The following is a 19760-nucleotide window of genomic DNA, read 5'->3' as shown; positions in this document are numbered from 1 at the left end:
TCGTTCGCTAATCCCCACCCCCCCGTTCCAGCACCCTCCAGACACAAGGTCAATTAGAACACTGCATCTAATTGATTGCTTCCCGTCCAATTATGCCCATGTCATGCTTAATTTTTCATTGTCTGAGCCACAGAGGGATGATCGTGATGGATGACGAATGCCACGTTTATGTTCTTCGCTGCTGCTTGGCACAGCTTTAAACGTAAATATGTCACGCCGGATAAAACGTTCCACCAAACGGTCGCAGTCGTCATTTCGGTCGGGGGTAGGCCAAAGATTGCTTGCTAATTGTAAATCATAACAACCTCCGTTGTTGCTTCCATTTAAGCGGGGGTCAGCAATGAGGACCGATCCCTGTGGAAGGCAGTAGAGAGACACTTAATGAGGTCTGTGTTTTCTCCAGCACGAAGAAACATCTCATCCGTTTCAGGAGCACACACTAGAACTCGGAAGCCATCTTTGGCTGTTGCTTCAGTGCCGCCATTGTAATATTCTTGTTATTATCCTTGCACTGCTTCCAGATTGCTGACTGGTTCTTCTTCCATTAATAATCCCCTGTTGGAATATGGAGGCAGGAAATAAGAGATTCACATATCAATAGCAAACTGCATGAAGAGCTTAAAATCACAGTCCTCCGAGGTCTGGAAATCTCCGCTGTCTAAACAATACAAATAAATGAATCAACACGTGAGTAATACGCCTAAAATCCTTTCTGATCTTGGTTGAAGATGAGATGTAGGACGTGTACATGCATGGGTTAGGTTAATTTTGTAGACATTACTTGATGCGTGCAATTTTCTTTGAGAAGTCTAACCCAGTGGTGACATTTGTATTACATTGATTTGGATTATTTGATGGTCACCAAGCCTTAAGATGAATGTATTGCTGTGGTTATTTTCACATCAGACTGTATCTAGAGGCCACTGACCCTTGTTCTGGTGATTAGTCCCCTTGAACCACTGTGACGGTGACTTTCATACCGAGGCTTCGAGAATTTACCTTGTGCACTTTCTGCCCCGAGTGGTAGCAGCAACAGCCTCTGACTCAGCCATATTGATTTTTAGTGACTTCCATCTACTGGGATTTGGGGAGAGTCAAAAGGGTCAAAGCAGCCAAAAACACGGGGGTATGGGGGCGCAGGAGGAAGTTTTGGTGGGAAGATCGGAAAAAAACTTCATCCGTGCTGTGAGAAAAAAAAGAGAAGCCTAGATTAATAAAGTTGATAAGCAAAGGAAATTTCTATTTCCCGGGCTGCTTTATTTAACATAAGACTTGTGATGTAATTTGCAAAAAGCCCTGTAATTACACAAAGATCAAATGCAGCGAAAGGCGCTAATGCTAATACCCACATTCTGGCCTGAGCTGAGAGACTATGGAGGAATAGAACTCATTAATTATGTACCGGGTGTCCAAATGATTAAAACATATCTCCAAGCTTCAAACGCAACTCTGCCGTTTTTATTTTTTTCAAAAACACCATCTCTTACAGCACCGCCCCATTCCGACCGAATTTGAGGCGGTGCTGAGCACTAGATCAGAACCATCCCAGTCAAATCAGCTGTCCTGGTCGGTCCCAGGAGGTGAACAAACCCTGAGTTACTCTCCACATGCGATACTCTCCACATCGCAACACTCTGTTTCCCAGGAAGAGATGAGTGAGTCGTGACATAAATGCAAAACTGTGTGCAGGAGTCAATCATATCCAGCTCATCTAGCTCTCTGAGTGCTCTGTGTTTGAATACTCCATGCTATCAATGAAAGAGATCATCTCCACTCTCTGATGTTTCGGGGGGGAAAAGACCCTCGACATCTGGGTGACATTCTGACATTGGAAGGTTATACAGCTCAGCTCAGGGAGGCTTATTTAAATGTCAGACTTGCATGGAGGAACTATTTTGGTGCTCTGATTCGTCACTCTGGACTTCGCTAACTGGATAATTGCCTCGATTGCGACTCACATCTGTGCAGATGCTGTTACATCGCTCACAGAGGATAATGTAAGATGTTTACACCTGTGTGGTCTGTGAAAAAGAACCCTTCCCTCTCAGAGATGAAATACATGTACTAAACCTTTCAGAGGAGATGGAGAAATCCAGTATCTCTGTATCACTGTGTGAATTAATCTGTTTGCTGGATTTCAGGAAACGAGGAAATGACTCGGTTCCCACCTCTAGGTGTTATAAAGAGAGTCAAATGAAATGTCAAGGATCGGCTGACTGGAAACATTATGGTGATAAGCTTTGCAAGTTCTTCCTTTGCCCTGCAATGGGAGCCTAATTTTGACAGTTAGTGATAGAGTTTGTTGTCCCACTGGCTGTTCAGCAGCCATTTGAAGGAATTTTCCCCAACCTCACCGGGCGTCCCGGCCCAGACCCCGTAACACAGCGTGCAACATGAGATTTAGTATTCACCCTGGGCACTTTACTGCCACGGATGCTTTAGCTCAAAGCCCTGGATCGGTGGGCCCCAGAGTCTCGCGATTTGTCTCCATTAGCCGCTAAGCATTCCCAGAGGGGGACCGGTAACGGCTTAGTGATGGAATCACAGGAGGATCCTGGGAGTTTCCTGCTCTATGGGAAACTGAAGGTCTTTGGGCCAAGACGATGAGCCTGTGTCCTTTATTCCTGATTAGGAGGGACATATTCATTCCGTCCACCCACCTAATGCATGGAATGAATCCATGGAATTATACAGCCAATGAAAGTGGCAGATCACTCACAGGCTTGATGACCAAGGGTGTTCCTACCGACTCTCTGTAGCTATAGCCCACAGAGAAGCATCAAGTAATTTCTTATTATTTTCTCTCACTCTCTTTGTCATTTCCCTGAAGGAACATGAAGGACTTTTCTATGCTACTGTATGTGCTGTCAGTGAGCTTGGATACCAGAAGAGGATAGCAGGGTTATTCAGGGTGGGAGGGGCAGTCGGTAAACGTATCAAAACAGTTCCTAAATTATTCACCATGATGATGTCAACCTCCTTACTCCCCAAAACAACAAACAAACCTATGATGACCCAGGCGAGCACCTGGAGATCACTGACCGCGTCTTCAGCATTCTGTTATTCATAGCGTGCCCCATCGGGGCTGGCCTGCTAACACCCCCAAGGATGGACCCAAACCACGGAGTAGCAACTGGCGGCAAACCAGTGCAGTCAAAGGGGATAGAGCAGGATGCAGATTGAATCCTCATTAAAACATTGACGTGCTCAGAATTTTAATGCCACTAAATAATCAAAATAGTTTATTTGTTTTTCATCCAGTAATCTGCCAGGCTGCATTTCTACAATTTATAAAACCAGGCCAGTCCTCTAACAGGGCGACTTTCATCTTTGAGGGTTATTTTCTTTAAAGGTTGAGCTAGAACTCTGGCAGCAGTGAGGTCCCTAAATGCATATTTGGTATCACCAGACTTGGCATCGCTGGGTGAGGGGTAGCATGAAACGCTCCAGTTTTGCATCCATTGTGCTATTTTATTTAATTTACCAATGGTGAAACAACGTGCCATTTGTCTGCCCCCGGCACTGAATGTGTTTAGGGTTATTCTCTGGTGAGTTCGGTTGTTCTTTCTGTGCAGTGTTGGGGGAAGGCAAAAGGTAACTCCGGCAAGCCCATTCTGGCTTGATCTGTCCGCCGGTACCAGATCAGGGAACAGTGGCTCTCAGCAGCCATATTTGATATTCAGATCCACTTATTTAGTAGTATTTGCCTCACTTTTTACGCGTGACAGTAATGATACCTCATCTGCCAACAATAATAACAGAAGGAATAAATTGTAAAGGTATTTCTGTGCCCCCAGGGACCCCTGATTTCACTGCCGCCGTGGGTCTGGCTGCATTTCATCCTCTTATGCCGGTGATGTTAATGAAACGCTAAACCAATTATTTTTTTTTCCCTGCCAATCTTGAGAATCATATTTTTGAAATGTCAGTGGGGGATCGAGGGGAATGTAATGGAATGATTAGGTTTGAAACCAAGACAATCCATGCTGCAGGACCACAACGTGGGGCAGGGAGGGGGGTGTCTGTACTGTATGTGAAGCGCATTTCTTTGTGGGACCTGAACATGCTTCTGGGGGGGGGGGGGGGGGGGATTAAGGAGAGGGGAGGGGGATTGTTTGCAGGGATTAAGAAACAGGGGAATTTTCCAGGGATCTTGAATTAATTTGACCAAAAAAAATACATTCCCATAAAATGAATCCCACTTGTCCATTTTCTAACTGGAATCACAAAATATATAAGCTAGGCAGCTACTTATAGGAAACCGGCTTGTGCTTCTGCCCTGTATGTACAACTGGTGGCCAAATTTAGCATCTTAACTTCATTCTACTTCTTTCAGACATGTGGGCTTCTTCACAGAAATCCCACAACTGGCGCTTAAAGGTCGCCATTTTCGAGCAGCATATTTGCAGAGTAAACCGGCCAGAGTGGTCTGTCTGGGTGTATATGGTGAAGTTCAGTGTGTCAGAGCCTTTTGGTTTTCCCCTGTTGGCTTCACGGCAGTGACACATTCTGATGTCACGCAGTTGTTTGGTTCTGACACACATGTGGCATTTTGGGAAACAAAATGGCTGTCGCATTAGACGTATGGGAAAAACCGTATTCTGATTCACTGGGCACATTGAAAAATGTTTGCTAGATGCATTAAGTGGTCCTTTCATATCATGGAATTTGGCCTTGAGGACCTTGTGTCATAGAGGAAATCGAGGTGACATTGCTTGTAGCAATCTGTAGTAATCTGAACAAGGACACATAAAAGTCATTTTTTTTCTGGTTAATCTTGTCCCTACAAGTGGCTCTCTAAGTGTCATGTACATGTGTGGGATTGTTTCTTCTTCAGCAAGTGTGACTAGTATCTGTGACAAAAGGCACCAGCTGAATGTGGTGAATGAGCATTAGCTGTGGCGTGGGGCGGGGGATCGGCCACCCAGGACCACACCGATACGGCGTCCACGTGCTGCTCCACTTCAGGGCTTCAGACGATGAAAGTTGGAGACGGTGTGAAAATCGCTCAAAAATAGCTTAGCTTGTTTTCCTTCAGCTAATTCAGATTTTGGAATCAAGTAGAATAACAGCACAGATCCAAGGCTTCATCCGCCAAGGCAGAAAAGCCCTGGAATCACACTGCCATTAGGATTATGTTGTTATTTTTTTTGGAGAAGGCTTTGGGTTTGTCTTGGGATCAAAAACGGCCTGGTCCTTTGTGGAACCCATGTGCCGCACTTTCTGTTATGTGAGATCGCTGTGGGATTTGTGTTGCTTCTTCTTAATGCTGCGGCCACAAAAACAAATTAATTTAGTAGCAATATGATGATTTAATACCACAGCTTTGCAGAAAATGTAGTCATGCTACAGATTCCTGCCAATGGAAGGGGATAACCTTTAACAAGGTGTGCGACCTGTAATTTCTGCAATGAAATATTCCGCTACATTATAACACATCTGAAGCAGCACGTGCTCAATGGAAATCCTCAAATGAGACCCTCGTTGACGTTGCTTCTATGGCAAAAGCCCATCTCCCCTCCTGTGATTAATAATTCATGTGTTTATTTTTGAGCTCGGGCCTCAAAGAGGAGTGGCGAGGAGTGGAAAGAGAGACAGCGGTGCAGGGTAATGAAACGTGTGAAGTTCTCACCACTCTGTGGGGGCGAGCCGTACCCTCTACTTCCACCTCTGTACATCAACTTACAGCAGGAGTGTGGCAGCCAGCTAGGAAGTCAGTGACAGAGTTCAGCTGTGGATTTCGAGAAGTTCTGTGTCTGAAGGTGTTCCTGAAAAGGGTGGCATCCGTTTTTGGGCTTGGTGTAGAGGTAGACCCACAGCTTTCTTTCTTAAATTTGTTTGGTAAATGACTCATATTTCAGTGCTTTGTGTGACCTCTCCCCTTCTGGCGTGTTTATGCCTCAGTAGTGAGGTGGTCATGAATTACCTCTTGTAATGGTGTCCAATAGGGCCAACACCAGTATCACCACCTACAAGAAATGCTCCAAATGTATGACCTGGTCAGGTTCCAGGTACCAGAATTCTGAAGGTCTGTTATGCCCATCAGGTCACAGCGAAACTGAAGAAGTTCACCCTCTGAGTCTCGTTTCTGCTCAAATAATAAGGCTGGCAGTATCAGCGGCCCAGAAATGCCATGCTACCACATTCCATCCCCATTCAATGACGTTGGCCCCGTTTGGAAGGCCTGGCGGGACGTAAATGCCACGGGAACCCCATCAGATGCCAGAGGCGGTGGAATGCAGGTGCCCTCTGCCTCAGCCGTGCATCGCATTACACCAGGCTTTCACTGGCGTGGCATTTTATTTCCAGGCTGTTCTCTGAGCCCGACTGCATGGAGCATCCCGACGGAATCGTGTCTGCAGACAGAGACTGATTGTCGCACCAAAACACGCCAAATTGGTGCCCATCACGTCCTTGGTTCGGGAGAAGCAGCTGAGGCGATTTCAAGCGAAAGGGCATGTTTATGTTCCTCTGCTTGTCTGAGAAAGACCGTTTTAAAAATGAAATAAAAAACAGAGTGCCACCCGGCAGTCAATTTCTGTTTGGCATCATCTGAGCTTTCATGGTGTCATGGAAACAATCAGTAGCAAAACAGCCACAAGCCTTATTCTGCGTTCAGTCTTACAACACTTCGCATCTCGCATTAGTACCGGCATAAGACCGATTATTACAGCTTTGGAGACAGGCAGCTTTGGAGATAGCCCTACATGTCCTTGGTAAGTTTGCAAGCAGATGTCCTCTGATCTGGAAAATTCCATAATGCTTCCACACAGATCCACCATGAAAGAAATATGGAAAACAATCACTTCAGATGCAGGATTTAATCATCAGACTTTAGAAATCCATAATTGTTACCACAGCAATACCAACAGAGCAGGGGCATGATCTCCACAGTCTCCCATCCATTCCTATCACAGCCCCCTTATTGCCATAGGTGTCAGTCAAACGACCAGGTAAAAATAAGCTGGAAATTGCCAGAATGCTTTGCCTTTATTTACAATGAGCTCCTTCTCATCAGCTCAAAAACGTCTTTTGTCAGCCTGTCCATTTGTGTTATTTCTTTGGATGTGAGTCATGCTAAACAAATGTGGCATTTATTATTGTTTTCATATAGAGGGTTATAGTGTTTTTGGCTGTAATGTTGTGGAAGTTTTCTTACACCGCACATTTGTTTCTTATTGTTTAATGTATCTATTATATAATCCCCTCCCGCCGCAATATTTAAAATTAGCCTAATCGTATATGTGTATTTTTACTGTTCCTGTGGGGTTTGGTCCTGACGTAGGCTGGGCTGATGGCATCGCACTGGGAGGACTGGGCTAAGGTCCCCAGTACTGAGCATCCACCCCCGCACCACCGAACTGCCATGGTCCACACCTACGTTCCCCAGCCTGTGAGGCCCACATGGCTGCCCCCCCAAGCCGTCGCCTCACCAAGCTACTCGTAAAGGGTTTATGTGGCCGGATTAATGCAGTTGTTCTTCTCAGGTCACTAGTTAAATACATAAAATTGCAATTACATTTGAATGGTGAGGGGCTGTATTTTACCCCCCCCAGCGTTAAAGACATTAAACCCCCACCCTGTTCTGGTGGATTTATGTAGAATGTCAGCTGTCTTGACCTTGAAAAGGTGTGAAGGATCCTGTATACAGGATTTGATTTAACTGTCTGTCCGCCAGACTGAATTTCATTCTCTCTCTCTCTGGGGAAATCATTCAGTTTGAAGTCACCGTTAACCTTTAGCCTGACACGCTGATCTGAGCAGCTGCCCTGTGTCAGTCTATATAAAGGCATGTGTGCACATAAAGCATAATTATGTAGTATTACCATTTTTATAGAAAATTATATTATACTCATCATTATATTATTTGTTATTATGAAGCTAAATAAATGATTAATTGGTTTAATTAAGCTTAATAGCACTTTGTGCTATCATTCCTGGGGAGCAAATTAAGTAAAGACAACCAAATAAACTTTTATTCATCTACAGTAAGTAATGCATTGATCAAAGGCCATGTAGCCTTCACTAGTTAACATATGTTACATCTTTACCAGTCATCTGGGTTTTTTAACAGCCCAGCCAAGCCTGATTAAGATATAAGACAAAGCAATCAGCCACAGACTCCCAGAAACTGTGATCAGTTGATAAGTTTGATAAAATGTAACAAAATCCAATTGTTACTGCTTCATGTAATGGATTGTGCAGCCGCACGAGATGGCTTGTCTAGGTTGTATATTGCACCTGTCTTATGCAGATTTGTTTAGCTGACATGTGGAACCAAAGCTTGTTTTTATCTCCTGGGATAAATTTTGGTCAACAGAGAGGTTTGAAGATTATGGGCTCCAGACAGAAGATGTTGGAAAGGTCCCATTTTCCAGAAGAAAATATCTTACCTGTATTACTTGTGTAAAATGTCCTCATTTATAAATGCATGCAAAATGTTAAAGCAGTAAGTTTGAAATGAGTCATCACAAAAATTGGCATTTAAAAAACATGTTTTGTCCCTTCGATTGAAAAATTTGCTATTGTAATATGTATTATTTTCGTACCTCTTTTTTTTTTGCTTTACATGTTTTGCCCGTGTTGCTGTCAGGCATCCCGGAATTATGCTGTGTGTGGGTTTGCATAGAGTACATTTGGGGACCAAAGTGTGGTAAAACCTGAAACTACTAAACTTTTGTATGTCTGTGTGGATTATGTATATATTACATTGTGGGAACCAAATGTGACAAAAGCCTATTATGACATTGTGAGGACCATTTTTTTCAGTTTCCACAATGGGAAAATAAGTTTTTTTAAAAATCTGTGACTGCAATGGAAAAAAAAAATGACAAAAATCATGTATTTTGTTAGGTTACTTATGGTTAAGGTTAGAGCTGGGTTGGTTGGTTGTTGGGATTAGGGATTCCATAGAAATGAATGGTTCGTCCCCACAAAAGATATGAAGACAAACATGTGTGCATATTCTGTGTGTGTGTTTGTGTGTGTGTGTCAGTGTCTATGTCTGTCTGTGTCTGCATTTGTGTGTCTGTATTCTGTCTGTGTGTGTATTGTGTGTGTTTGTGTGTCTGTGTCTGTATTCTGTGTCTATGTGTATATGTGTGTATATCGCGTGGGTCTGTGTTTGTGTATCTGTATTCTGTGTCTGTGTGTGTATCGCGTGTGTGTATCGTGTGTGTCTGTGTGTATCTGTGGTGTACGGGGGTGGCCCCTGTGGTTTATGGGGGTGTCCCCTGTGGTGCATGGGGGTGTCCCCTGTGGTGTATGGGGGTGTTCCCTGTGGTGTATGGGGGTGCCCCCTGTGGTGTATGAGGGTGCCCCCTGTGGTGTATGGGGGTGTCCCCTGTTGTGTATAAGGGTGCCCCCTGTGGTGTATGAGGGAGGGTGTCCCCTGTGGTGTATGGGGGTGTCCCCTGTGGTGTATGGGGGTGTCCCCTGTGGTGTATAAGGGTGTCCCCTGTGGTGTATGAGGGAGGGTGTCCCCTGTGGTGTATGAGGGTGCCCCCTGTGGTGTATGGGGGAGGGTGCCCCCTGTGGTGTATGGGGGTGTCCCCTGTGGTGTATGGGGGTGTCCCCTGTGGTGTATAAGGGTGTTCTCTGTGGTGTATGAGGGTGTCCCCTGTGGTGTATGGGGGTGTTCCCATGCCTGATACCCTGTGATTCTTAAGAAAGGCTTCAGGCTTTTTGTGACCCAGTATTGGATAAACAGATGGATGGATGGAATAGCAATAATATTAAATCAGGGAACAGTCACAGGGGAGCCCAGTGCAAATTTATGCTGTCCAAATATAGCAATTTCATGCCTCTGTTTATCAATCTGACTGTCGCTTTCTATCCGATCAGACAATATCTACTTAACACCTGTTTCGATTGACAGGTGTTTGTACCTAAGCATTGATGTGAGGCAGATCTTCCTGTATGAATGGAGGAATTCTGCTCTCTCTTTAGCTGTGACCATTGGTGCCAATGGACAGGCGAGCCAGAATGAGAGCAAGCCATTGGCTTCTCATTAACGCTAACTGCCCGTCAAGCAGGAATCCACTCCCTGGGTGGACTTTTAAGCCTGCATGAAAAATACGCCTGGGTCCGAAAGGAGCAGGGAGTCCGTGTAGATCCTGACGGCTGCCGGCTTATTTTATCTGATTAGGCCCTGCTCCCGTATTGTGTGAAAGTCGAATGTCAGCCTCATTTGACCGTACGCTCGAGGTTGCAGCTGGGCTGCTGATTTATGGGGGCTGACCTATGCGAGGTGTCCGGGGACCGAGAGGCCCGCAGCGGGGCGGCTGCCAGGTCTGAGTGTAGCCATCTGTCGGCCAGGTCTTCCAGGGGGCTGTGTGTGTGTGTCTGTCTGTGCGTGTGTATGTGTGTGTGTGTGGGGGGGGGGCATACTGAGCATGTGTGCTGCCTGTGGGGATAATGATCAGGCAGAGTTGTGCACCACTGAGCTTTGCAGGTGTCTGGCTCTCGCCGTGCGTCATCCGCAGTGCTGATGTGTGTCTGCAGGTAGCAGGTGTGTCATGCATGTACCACATCCCAGCTGCCTCACTCCAATCACACTCCAGCCGCGGCCCTAGTGTCCGCCCTGACCACGCATCGCTGCCCACGCCATGTGCGTTACACTAATCGTGCACCCCCACTGCCATGCAGGAAGTGAAAGTAATCATATTGCTGTTTCTTATGGGCATATTGATTATTGCCTGTTGATCTGTGGTTGGGCTCCGTGCAGGGCTACTGTCTCTCACTGCTGTACCACTGTACCACTGTACCACTGCCGTCAGAGGCAGCACCAGCACTTGTCTTCCCCATGCATCGAGACTCAAATCTTACTGAAAACCTGGAGGATGGGTTCCCCCTTTGAGTCTGGTACCTCCCAAGGTTTCCTCCTTCTAGGGACCTCTGCCTTGCCACTGTCGCCTCTGGGAGCTATGAGCAGGGATAATGTAAAGCACTTAGAGACAATGAAATGTTATTAAAATGCGCCATACAAATTGAATTGAATTGAACTGAAAAGTGACGGCCATGCATTCTAGATTTTTCCAGAAGGCACCACCCTGTTCTTAGAAGAAAGCAAGCAGATGATACCATCGATTAATTACAATAAAGAAGTCATGTTGGAAAGAATGAAGACTGATTAAGGGCTGTTATATGTGTTGGTTAATCTTACTCATGTCACTGCAAATCAATACTGAAGGGAACATGCATTATAAATAAAGGGATCTACCTCTCTCCCTTTATGTTCTGGAATTTTCTCTGCTCCTCTGACTGCAAAGATGTTGTCAGCCTTGCTTGAGCAGCCCAGATGTATTCTCAGGTGGGGGCCAGTGGATCCTGAGCTTAAGGGTCCATTTCTGGCAAGGCTGAGGTTTAATGCCACGCCTGCTGCGTCGGTGGGGGCCGGAGTGCACGTGGCAGTTCACCGAGCCTCCAATTGGCTGGGTGGTTCTCGCCATAGTGGGTTTTACAGATGCTCAAGTCAGTGGCTCAGCGAACCTGCAGCGGAAGCCAGGAACGAAGCAGCCGGCCAGCTCGAACGTCGTCCATGCGGTCGACTGGGATCGTTCGCCTCTCTGGTTGATCTGCCGTGATCCCGTGTCTCTGACGGGGGTGAGGAGGGGTCCTCACCCCCCACCTACAGTGAGATCAGCTGCCCTTGGAGGTCTTTTGAGCACAGGCACATGGAAAATGCAAATCGGTCTATAATCGCATTTTGCCAAACGAAAGTCGTGTTTTGTGTTTTTGTCCACACTGTCCTCCGGGCAGTAGCTGCCACATTAGAAACATTACAACCAAAAGGTGCAATTTAGCTGTCATGCCTACTTAGATATTTAATAATAAAGTGCTTGTATAATATGATCTGGTACTCGTTTGACTGTCTCTGTACAAGGCCTCCTTTTCCATGTCACTGCAGACAGGCATAATTAACAGTGAGAGTGTGCAATTTAGGCCGGCGATGCCACCAGAGGTTTTGTCGGAGTTAAGCGCCTCGTTCAAAGGTTCAGTGACGGGTTCTTGAGATTGGAAGCTGATGCCCTTTGGTCACTTCCCCCATTATCGTTAGCAGATCCATACGGCTCACTCCCCGCCCCCGCATCTGTAATTGAACGTTAGCATGTGTTGGTCTTCTGAGGAAGCCTCTGAGATCATTCTGTCTAGCTAAAGTGCTTAAGGCAGGTTTTCTTGGATTTTGTTTTGTTTATATATAGATGTGTTTTCTAATTGCTGTTTTGGAAAGCAGGCCCTTTCTGTGATAACAGCATGCTACTTGACTATTAATTGGTGCTTTATGCACGATAGCGCTGAAGGATAAATTCATGATTAAGTGCCAAATCTCTGGCCTATCAGCTATCGCTCTAAACCTGTCGAGCTGGTGCAGGACTGCATGGGGAGGTAGGACTTGTTTCCGTGAGACTGTGTGTCTGCATTTCTGTAACTGGAGCCTGTGCGTGATGGTTTTTCACCTGGGCACCCCTGCTCCATCCTTAGATGGTACGGCTTTGCATAACGGTCAAGTTCAGCATGCTGAGAGGCCGACCAGCAGCCTGAGTAGAATCCTGTTGCCGAACCCTGACATCCACCGATGGCTTCCCCAATCGCATTCATCCACGCCAAGCAGTAACTGGTAGCACGGGAAGCCGTCATCGCACCCGCATAGACCGGCATAGTGAGAGTCTCAGGACCTCGATGGTGGACTGCCTTTCCGGCAGAGTGAGAGTCTCAGGACCTCGATGGTGGACATCCTTTCCGGCAGAGTGAGAGTCTCAGGACCTCGATGGTGGACATCCTTTCCGGCAGAGTGAGAGTCTCAGGACCTCGATGGTGGACATCCTTTCCGGCAGAGTGAGAGTCTCAGGACCTCGATGGTGGACTGCCTTTCCGGCAGAGTGAGGTGGCTCCCTGGGGCTTAGAGATCAGGAGAGGTCTGGATTGGGCAAGTCTTGGGCCTGGTTCACGCCAAACAGGATCACTATGATTTTGGACCTCATGGACCAGAATTTCATATGGGGCCTCCAACCCAGACCAATCTAATAATGTTACTAAAGTTTTAGGGCCCCTGGCATCATTCCCCCCCCCCCCTTATGGGGGAGGTGTGACTCATCAGTTCAGATCTGGGGGGAATTTGCGTGCTTTTAACAGCGAGCACCGGCCCATCCAGGGTTTGGTTGTGAACAGGGCTCAGGAATTTCAGGGAGAAAGCCCCCTCCATGACCCACATATCAGTCACACTCACAACCCCCTCAGCCATCCTGTACCTTAACTACAGCTCCCCCTACTGTCCTTTGTGTCACATAACCATGGCAGCGATGCCATACGGTGAGCCTCGTGGCGTGTCAGGGACATCCAGGAAGAGCGAGTGGGCCAGTTTCTCCGCGTCTTATATAGGGACCTCGCAGCTGCAATCCCATCGCTCTCCTGAGCAAAGATTCATCACAGCGAGCAAATAACAACAACGAGCTGATGTCGACTCGCTCCAGCAGCCCACGTGAATATGTTCTGCTTTCATGAATTCCTCATTAATTTATCCCACAGTCTATTTTGTAATAACCTGCAAAAACTTCAGCCGGGCTATAATTTAAAGATGTGCGTCACCTCGGGGACCCATAATAGCTGGAATTGACTTCCCTGCGCACCAAAGGTACTAATTAAGAGCACTTTTCCTCACAGATCTGGGCTCTAAAGCAGTTTAATTACACATACAGAGGTACGGAGCAAGGACCTGTCACTTTCAGTTATTACATCCAATGAGGTGGCCAGCCTGCCCTGGACAGGATCGCTGGGTAATGGGGAGCAGCCCGGGCTGGATGGGGGCCAGTGGGTAGCATGAGAGGGAGGGTCCAGCTTTGGATCTGAATGGGGGCTTAAGCTCTGTTCTGGCTTGACAGCTGCCTTCCTCTGGTGGAGTCTTGAGTACCACTCTAATATTTCAGTACAGTCCCCGAGACACCTACTGTATAATGTTCTGGTTCTGATGCACAAGGGCATAGGAATCAGAGTGGTGGGGGTGATGTATCCCCCCCCCCAGTATTTAATTTTGATTAATTTTACCCCTCCAAAAATTCAATTCCTTTGTGTTTGAATTGTTTGGTTTTGTCCACCCACCACAATATCAAACTCTCCTACACCATTGCCACCACAGACAGATTGGGCATACAGAGCGCTGGAGGTTTCTGTGTTTGCTCATGAGTAACCCTTCTCTGTCTTTAAGGGTGGTTGTACACCCAAGGCTGGTCCGTTCGTGTGAATGAGAGGGCTTTTGTCCAAGTCTGTGTCTGTGTGCGCGTTAGCGTGCGCGAAATTAGCATACTGATGTGGATCCCGGACAAGGATATGTACGTGGGTGTGAACAGAGAGAATTGTGTTTCACTCCATAACTTACAATTAACTATAAGCATGGGCAGTAGGCACTAATTTGCCTAGGAATGGGCAGGAACTCGTTTAAATGCATTCAGATGTCATTGTGGTCCTTTGTTCTTTTAAAGTAATTTTTATTGTTCTTTTCTAAAGTGCCGCCACTGTGATTCATCACCAGGAGAGTCTGAGAAACACCTGCTCTTCTGTGTTAACACACTGCATGATTGTTAAGCCCCGAAAGCAAAAGGAATAGGGTGTTTTAATCAGAGAGAGGAGCATGCAAAGGCTTCTTTGTGTTTCAGTGTAGTGACCGTAAGTTGTCGTGCTCCTTGAAAGGGCCGCGCGGTTCAAGCAGAAGCGATTCACGCTGAAGCGCCCTTGTGCTCCGTGTTCAGCTCCGGGTGAAAGATGGCGGGAGCGGCAGCCACTCGCCCCCTTCCGGGTGGGGGGGGGGGGGCGAGGGGGGAGGTGACATCGCTCAGATTGGCTGGTAACTCGTGAATGGCTTGTCTCCATATTTCTAATGAATCAAAGATAATCTGATGCTTACAGACTCCCCTTGTGAGGCAAGGGCGTCACGTGGCAGGGCGTCTGTAGCGATACTCAGCTTACAGGGCGTCTGTAGCGATACTCAGCATACAGGGCGTCTGTAGCGATACTCAGCTTACAGGGCGTCTGTAGCGATACTCAGCATACAGGGCGTCTGTAGCGATACTCAGCATACAGGGCGTCTGTAGCGATACTCAGCTTACAGGGCGTCTGTAGCGATACTCAGCATACAGGGCGTCTGTAGCGATACTCAGCATACAGGGCGTCTGTAGCGATACTCAGCATACAGGGCGTCTGTAGCGATACTCAGCATACAGGGCGTCTGTAGCGATACTCAGCATACAGGGCGTCTGTAGCGATACTCAGCATACAGGGCGTCTGTAGCGATACTCAGCATACAGGGCGTCTGTAGCGATACTCAGCATACAGGGCGTCTGTAGCGATACTCAGCTTACAGGGCGTCTGTAGCGATACTCAGCTTACAGGGCGTCTGTAGCGATACTCAGCATACAGGGCGTCTGTAGCGATACTCAGCTTACAGGGCGTCTGTAGCGATACTCAGCTTACAGGGCGTCTGTAGCGATACTCAGCATACAGGGCGTCTGTAGCGATACTCAGCTTACAGGGCGTCTGTAGCGATACTCATCTTACAGGGCGTCTGTAGCGATACTCAGCATACAGGGCGTCTGTAGCGATACTCAGCATACAGGGCGTCTGTAGCGATACTCAGCTTACAGGGCGTCTGTAGCGATACTCAGCATACAGGGCGTCTGTAGCGATACTCAGCATACAGGGCGTCTGTAGCCATACTCAGCTTACAGGGCGTCTGTAGCGATACTCAGCATACAGGGCGTCTGTAGCGATACTCAGCTTACAGGGCGTCTGTAGCAATACTCAGCATACAGGGCGTCTGTAGCGATACTCAGCATACAGGGCGTCTGTAGCGATACTCAGCTTACAGGGCGTCTGTAGCGATACTCAGCATACAGGGCGTCTGTAGCGATACTCAGCTTACAGGGCGTCTGTAGCGATACTCAGCATACAGGGCGTCTGTAGCGATACTCAGCATACAGGGCGTCTGTAGCGATACTTAGTGGGCAAAATGAGGCCTCAGATCCAACGGAGGGTGGATTTCTCTCTGCGCTGTCGACCACAAACTTATTAACCCCACCCTCCATGGATCTCCAATCCTACTGAATGACTGCTCTCTCCTTGCTCCTCCGTCATGTGATCCTTTTCAGGCGTCATATTGGACAGATCCTATGTGACCTGTTTAAGCTCTCTCATTGGTTAGCTTCATTTCTGTACTTTATCCCCAAGGTTTGGTACCTTGCCTTGAGTGTAGCTTTGCAGCAGTGAAATGGATGCTATTAGCATGCCAGGCCAACAGTGATAGGGAGCAAAGTCTTTCATTAATGCGTCTGCTTTTGAGAAATGTTTATAATTGCTAATGATACTATGTGATAAATGCTACTCCCTGATCCCTTTTCATTTCAGTGTCATGTATGGCGTGTGAGAGTTCAGCAGCTAATCGGTGTATTCCTTCCAGGTGTCTCGAGCTCTGCGATTAGCAGTCAATTTATTCGTCTATTGCGATCGCTGGTGGGGGCTCTTCACGTTTTTGCTGCATAGCAATTTACTCCTGGGGGGCCATGCTGGTCACCGAGGCATTGTAACGGAGCTCCTGAAGGGCGGTCTACCCCGTGCTGTCTTTACAATGCTGCGCTTTCACAAGCGTGGCGAATAGCAGTCATTATTCACTCCGGGGGAGGGGGGGGGGGGGTTGGGGGGGGCGAGACAGAGATGGAGCAGCCAACTCGTCGCAGCGCCAGCCTGAAGATTGAAGGAGAGAGTCCCAAACCTGGGAGGTCACAGACAGGAAGGAATGTGACACTTAAGGTCATCTCCCAGCTGCATAAAACATGCTTTATTACCGCGTTAGCGGCGCGGGCCGAGGTGAGGCCCGGACGCGGGGGGGTGACTTCGGAAAGGACGGGCAGGTATTTGGCAAACGCAGCTCCTTGTGTGGGGAGGCCCATCAAATCGATGAGCTCGTCATTGCACCTGACACTCTGGTCGGGTGGTACACTGGTCCGTGTGCCCCCTCACCACCCCACACTGCCATGGGCCCTTGTAAAAGCATAAAGGCCCCCCCATCATGAGTGGTAAGATATTAAATAAAATTCTGAAGGAGGACGTGTTGTCCTCATTTTCCGCCGGGAAATGCGGGAATCCTAATTACATGATTTCAAGTCACCCGTGGAGAGGGAATTCTTGATGACTTAGCGTGGCTCCGACTGGCCTGTGTTCCTGAATATGCCTTCCGTTATATAGACATTATGCTGTTAATCTACTTGCGGGAAACGCAAAGGAAATCTTGCTTAGTAAATATTGTAAATCTGCTCTGATCTCTTTCTTTCATTAGTCAGGATTAAATACGGCAGAGATTCCAGGGCGGTTCTCATGATAACAGCGATTGTTCCTCTCCGGAGGCAAAGCAGCTACTTCAAGGGCTTAGTGTTCCGCAACAAGCCAGATTGCCCCAAACCGCGCGATAAAGTTACATTTCATTATGTTCCTTTTAAAGATCAGAATATCTAATCCTGTTTCATCTAAAATGAAATATGAGATTTAAAAAGATCCTGGCGTTACAATGGCATTAGCTAAAACACTGGATTTGGAGATTTAAAATGTGATTTAGTTACTCTACATCTGTTTATGATAACCATAAAAAGTAGATTATGGGTCCTGATAGCAGGTGTATGGAAGTGACCTCCATTATTCAGAGTAAGACACATCCTGGATACGGTGGGTCAGAGTAATATCATTGCTGTGTATCTGTCGTTGATTGAGGAAGTATGTCCGATTAAGGCTGGGGTTGTTTTTCTTTGAATATACTCTCTTTGCAGGCAGAAGGTTTTCAGGTCAGAGTCAATCTGTTTTATTTATTGTTATGCAGTAATTCAGACAGAGTAAAGCCTATAAAACAGGTGTTCTGTGTCTTTGTGTGTGTTGTCTCTCCGGCCACAGAAATCCTGAACGGGGGCGTGTACGTGGACCAGAACAAATTCCTGTGTCACGCTGACACCATCCACTGGCAGGACATCGTCAAGAATCCGCGTGCTGAGCTCCTGGTGGTGCCGACCAATAGCAGCGTCGGATGTAAGTACTCCACCCAATAGGAAGACAGATCGGCACAATCAAGGCTGAGGTATCTTCTGATGGCGGGTGTTTGTTTTCCTTCAGAATCAAATTACATATATCAAATACGACATATTAGTTTAAATGTAGCAGTAATAATTGGTTCTAATATTTCTTTCAGCTCAGTAATCATACAGGGATTTTTTCCTCATAAATCTCAGCTCAGCTAGTGTTCTGTTTCTAGTAATTAAAAACTGTAAATCCTTTAAAAAGCTATGGTTTTGTTTGCTTTCTATCAAAATAAAGTCACATTAAATTCAATCAAACCTACTATTTGTCACTGTTAGTTGAAGGGCGCTCATTTTTGCTGTTTAGTGTATGAAAACAAGTAGCAACTATTGGAAATAAAGCTGATTTAAGAAGTCCATGCCACCCGGTGTACCATCCAGACAGGCACAATATCGCCTAATTCTTTTATATCTAAACTCATCATGTACATCAAATTGATGAAAGTGAGCTCTAAGTGACGGTCACGTTGCATTCAAGGGAAAACAAGTGTCTGCTAACGTGGCGACCGACGAGTCACATCTCCAGCTCGGTTCGGGTGCCTCTTGTTAGCCTGCATCAGTCCGGCCAGCTGATCCTACGCAAAAGTGGACAGCTACGCTAAGGCCCTAGCGTCAAATAATCTGTCAACACGCTGCACTGAACATCACAGCGACGCCCTCAGAACAAACATGTCCATCAACACTGGCTGTGGTTCCCCGCAACCTCCTGAAAATGAAAATTTCTTGTTCCGATATTCCCCACTGAGTATAACAAACGCCAAGTAATCATTGTGAGCATTAACAAGATGGCTGACTCATCGAACTGAACTGAAAATTAGTCACTAGTGCAACTTTATTTTGATGGCATTTCAAACAATCTGACAGTTTGTCATTCTCTGGCTAACTGCGCTGTTTCAGGCGACTTTTAAACTCCACTTACGTCAGACTCAAGTTTTCCTAAAGTATTTTCTGGCGTATATACCATGATTGTTTACAAACACGCCACAGCAAACAAAATTTCCATCCCCTCAGATACTTTTGCTATTGAGCGCCATTGTCACTAAAAAAATATCTTTATAGTTTCATATAATTCTGCAATTTTAGGCTAATGCTGATACTTGCCCCTTTCTAAAGGTCTCTGGGATGCATCTCTGCTCCAAGTACCAAGTATTTCCTGTCACAATCCAATCAGACGTAAGCCTTAAAGGTACGTCCTCAACACTAAACAGGAAGTCACAGCCAGTGTTTAGACGTGTATCACTTCTCCAGGAGTCCCTGGAAATGGCCCATCCCTTTGAATAGAGTCCTGTCTCTTCTTCCCTGTGGGAGAAGCTGTCACTCTGCGGACAGGAAGTCTGAAAGCTGATGACATCTTGTTTATCCATGAGAACAAAACTCCAGACTTCAGAGACTTTTCTAGTCAGAATAAATCTCTGGGCTTTGATACATACTACGATATAATAGGAGGAAAGTGCCTCGTCAAACGATATTATGTCCATTAAAATGTTTTATCACTCACATGGGAATGTAACATACTTTATTTCGTTATTTATTTCATTTTTGTTTTAATTTTAAATGGGAGTTAATGATAATGAAAATTAAATAAATATTACTTTGCACATAAAATGGGGGGGAAAAAATTATACTTAAAAAGAAGTTATCGTAAAATTTGGT

The 19760-nt window shown here is 46.4% G+C and overlaps 1 protein-coding gene across 1 annotated transcript in view; it reads left to right on the top strand.

The window, feature by feature from the left end:
- The window catches only part of LOC111852228 (receptor tyrosine-protein kinase erbB-4-like), a 229173-nt gene that overhangs the window by 143005 nt on the left and 66408 nt on the right, over positions 1 to 19760 (top strand). Inside the window, exon 4 of the mRNA XM_072700352.1 lies at positions 17929 to 18060. Coding sequence (XP_072556453.1) covers positions 17929 to 18060 — 132 coding nt within the window. The remainder of the gene's footprint in view (positions 1 to 17928; positions 18061 to 19760) is intronic.

The sequence above is a fragment of the Paramormyrops kingsleyae genome, chromosome 16 (genome assembly GCF_048594095.1).
Source record: "Paramormyrops kingsleyae isolate MSU_618 chromosome 16, PKINGS_0.4, whole genome shotgun sequence".
Lineage (NCBI taxonomy): Eukaryota > Metazoa > Chordata > Actinopteri > Osteoglossiformes > Mormyridae > Paramormyrops > Paramormyrops kingsleyae.
Note: the sequence above shows the minus strand (reverse complement) of the source record. Positions and strands in the feature narration are given on the sequence as shown.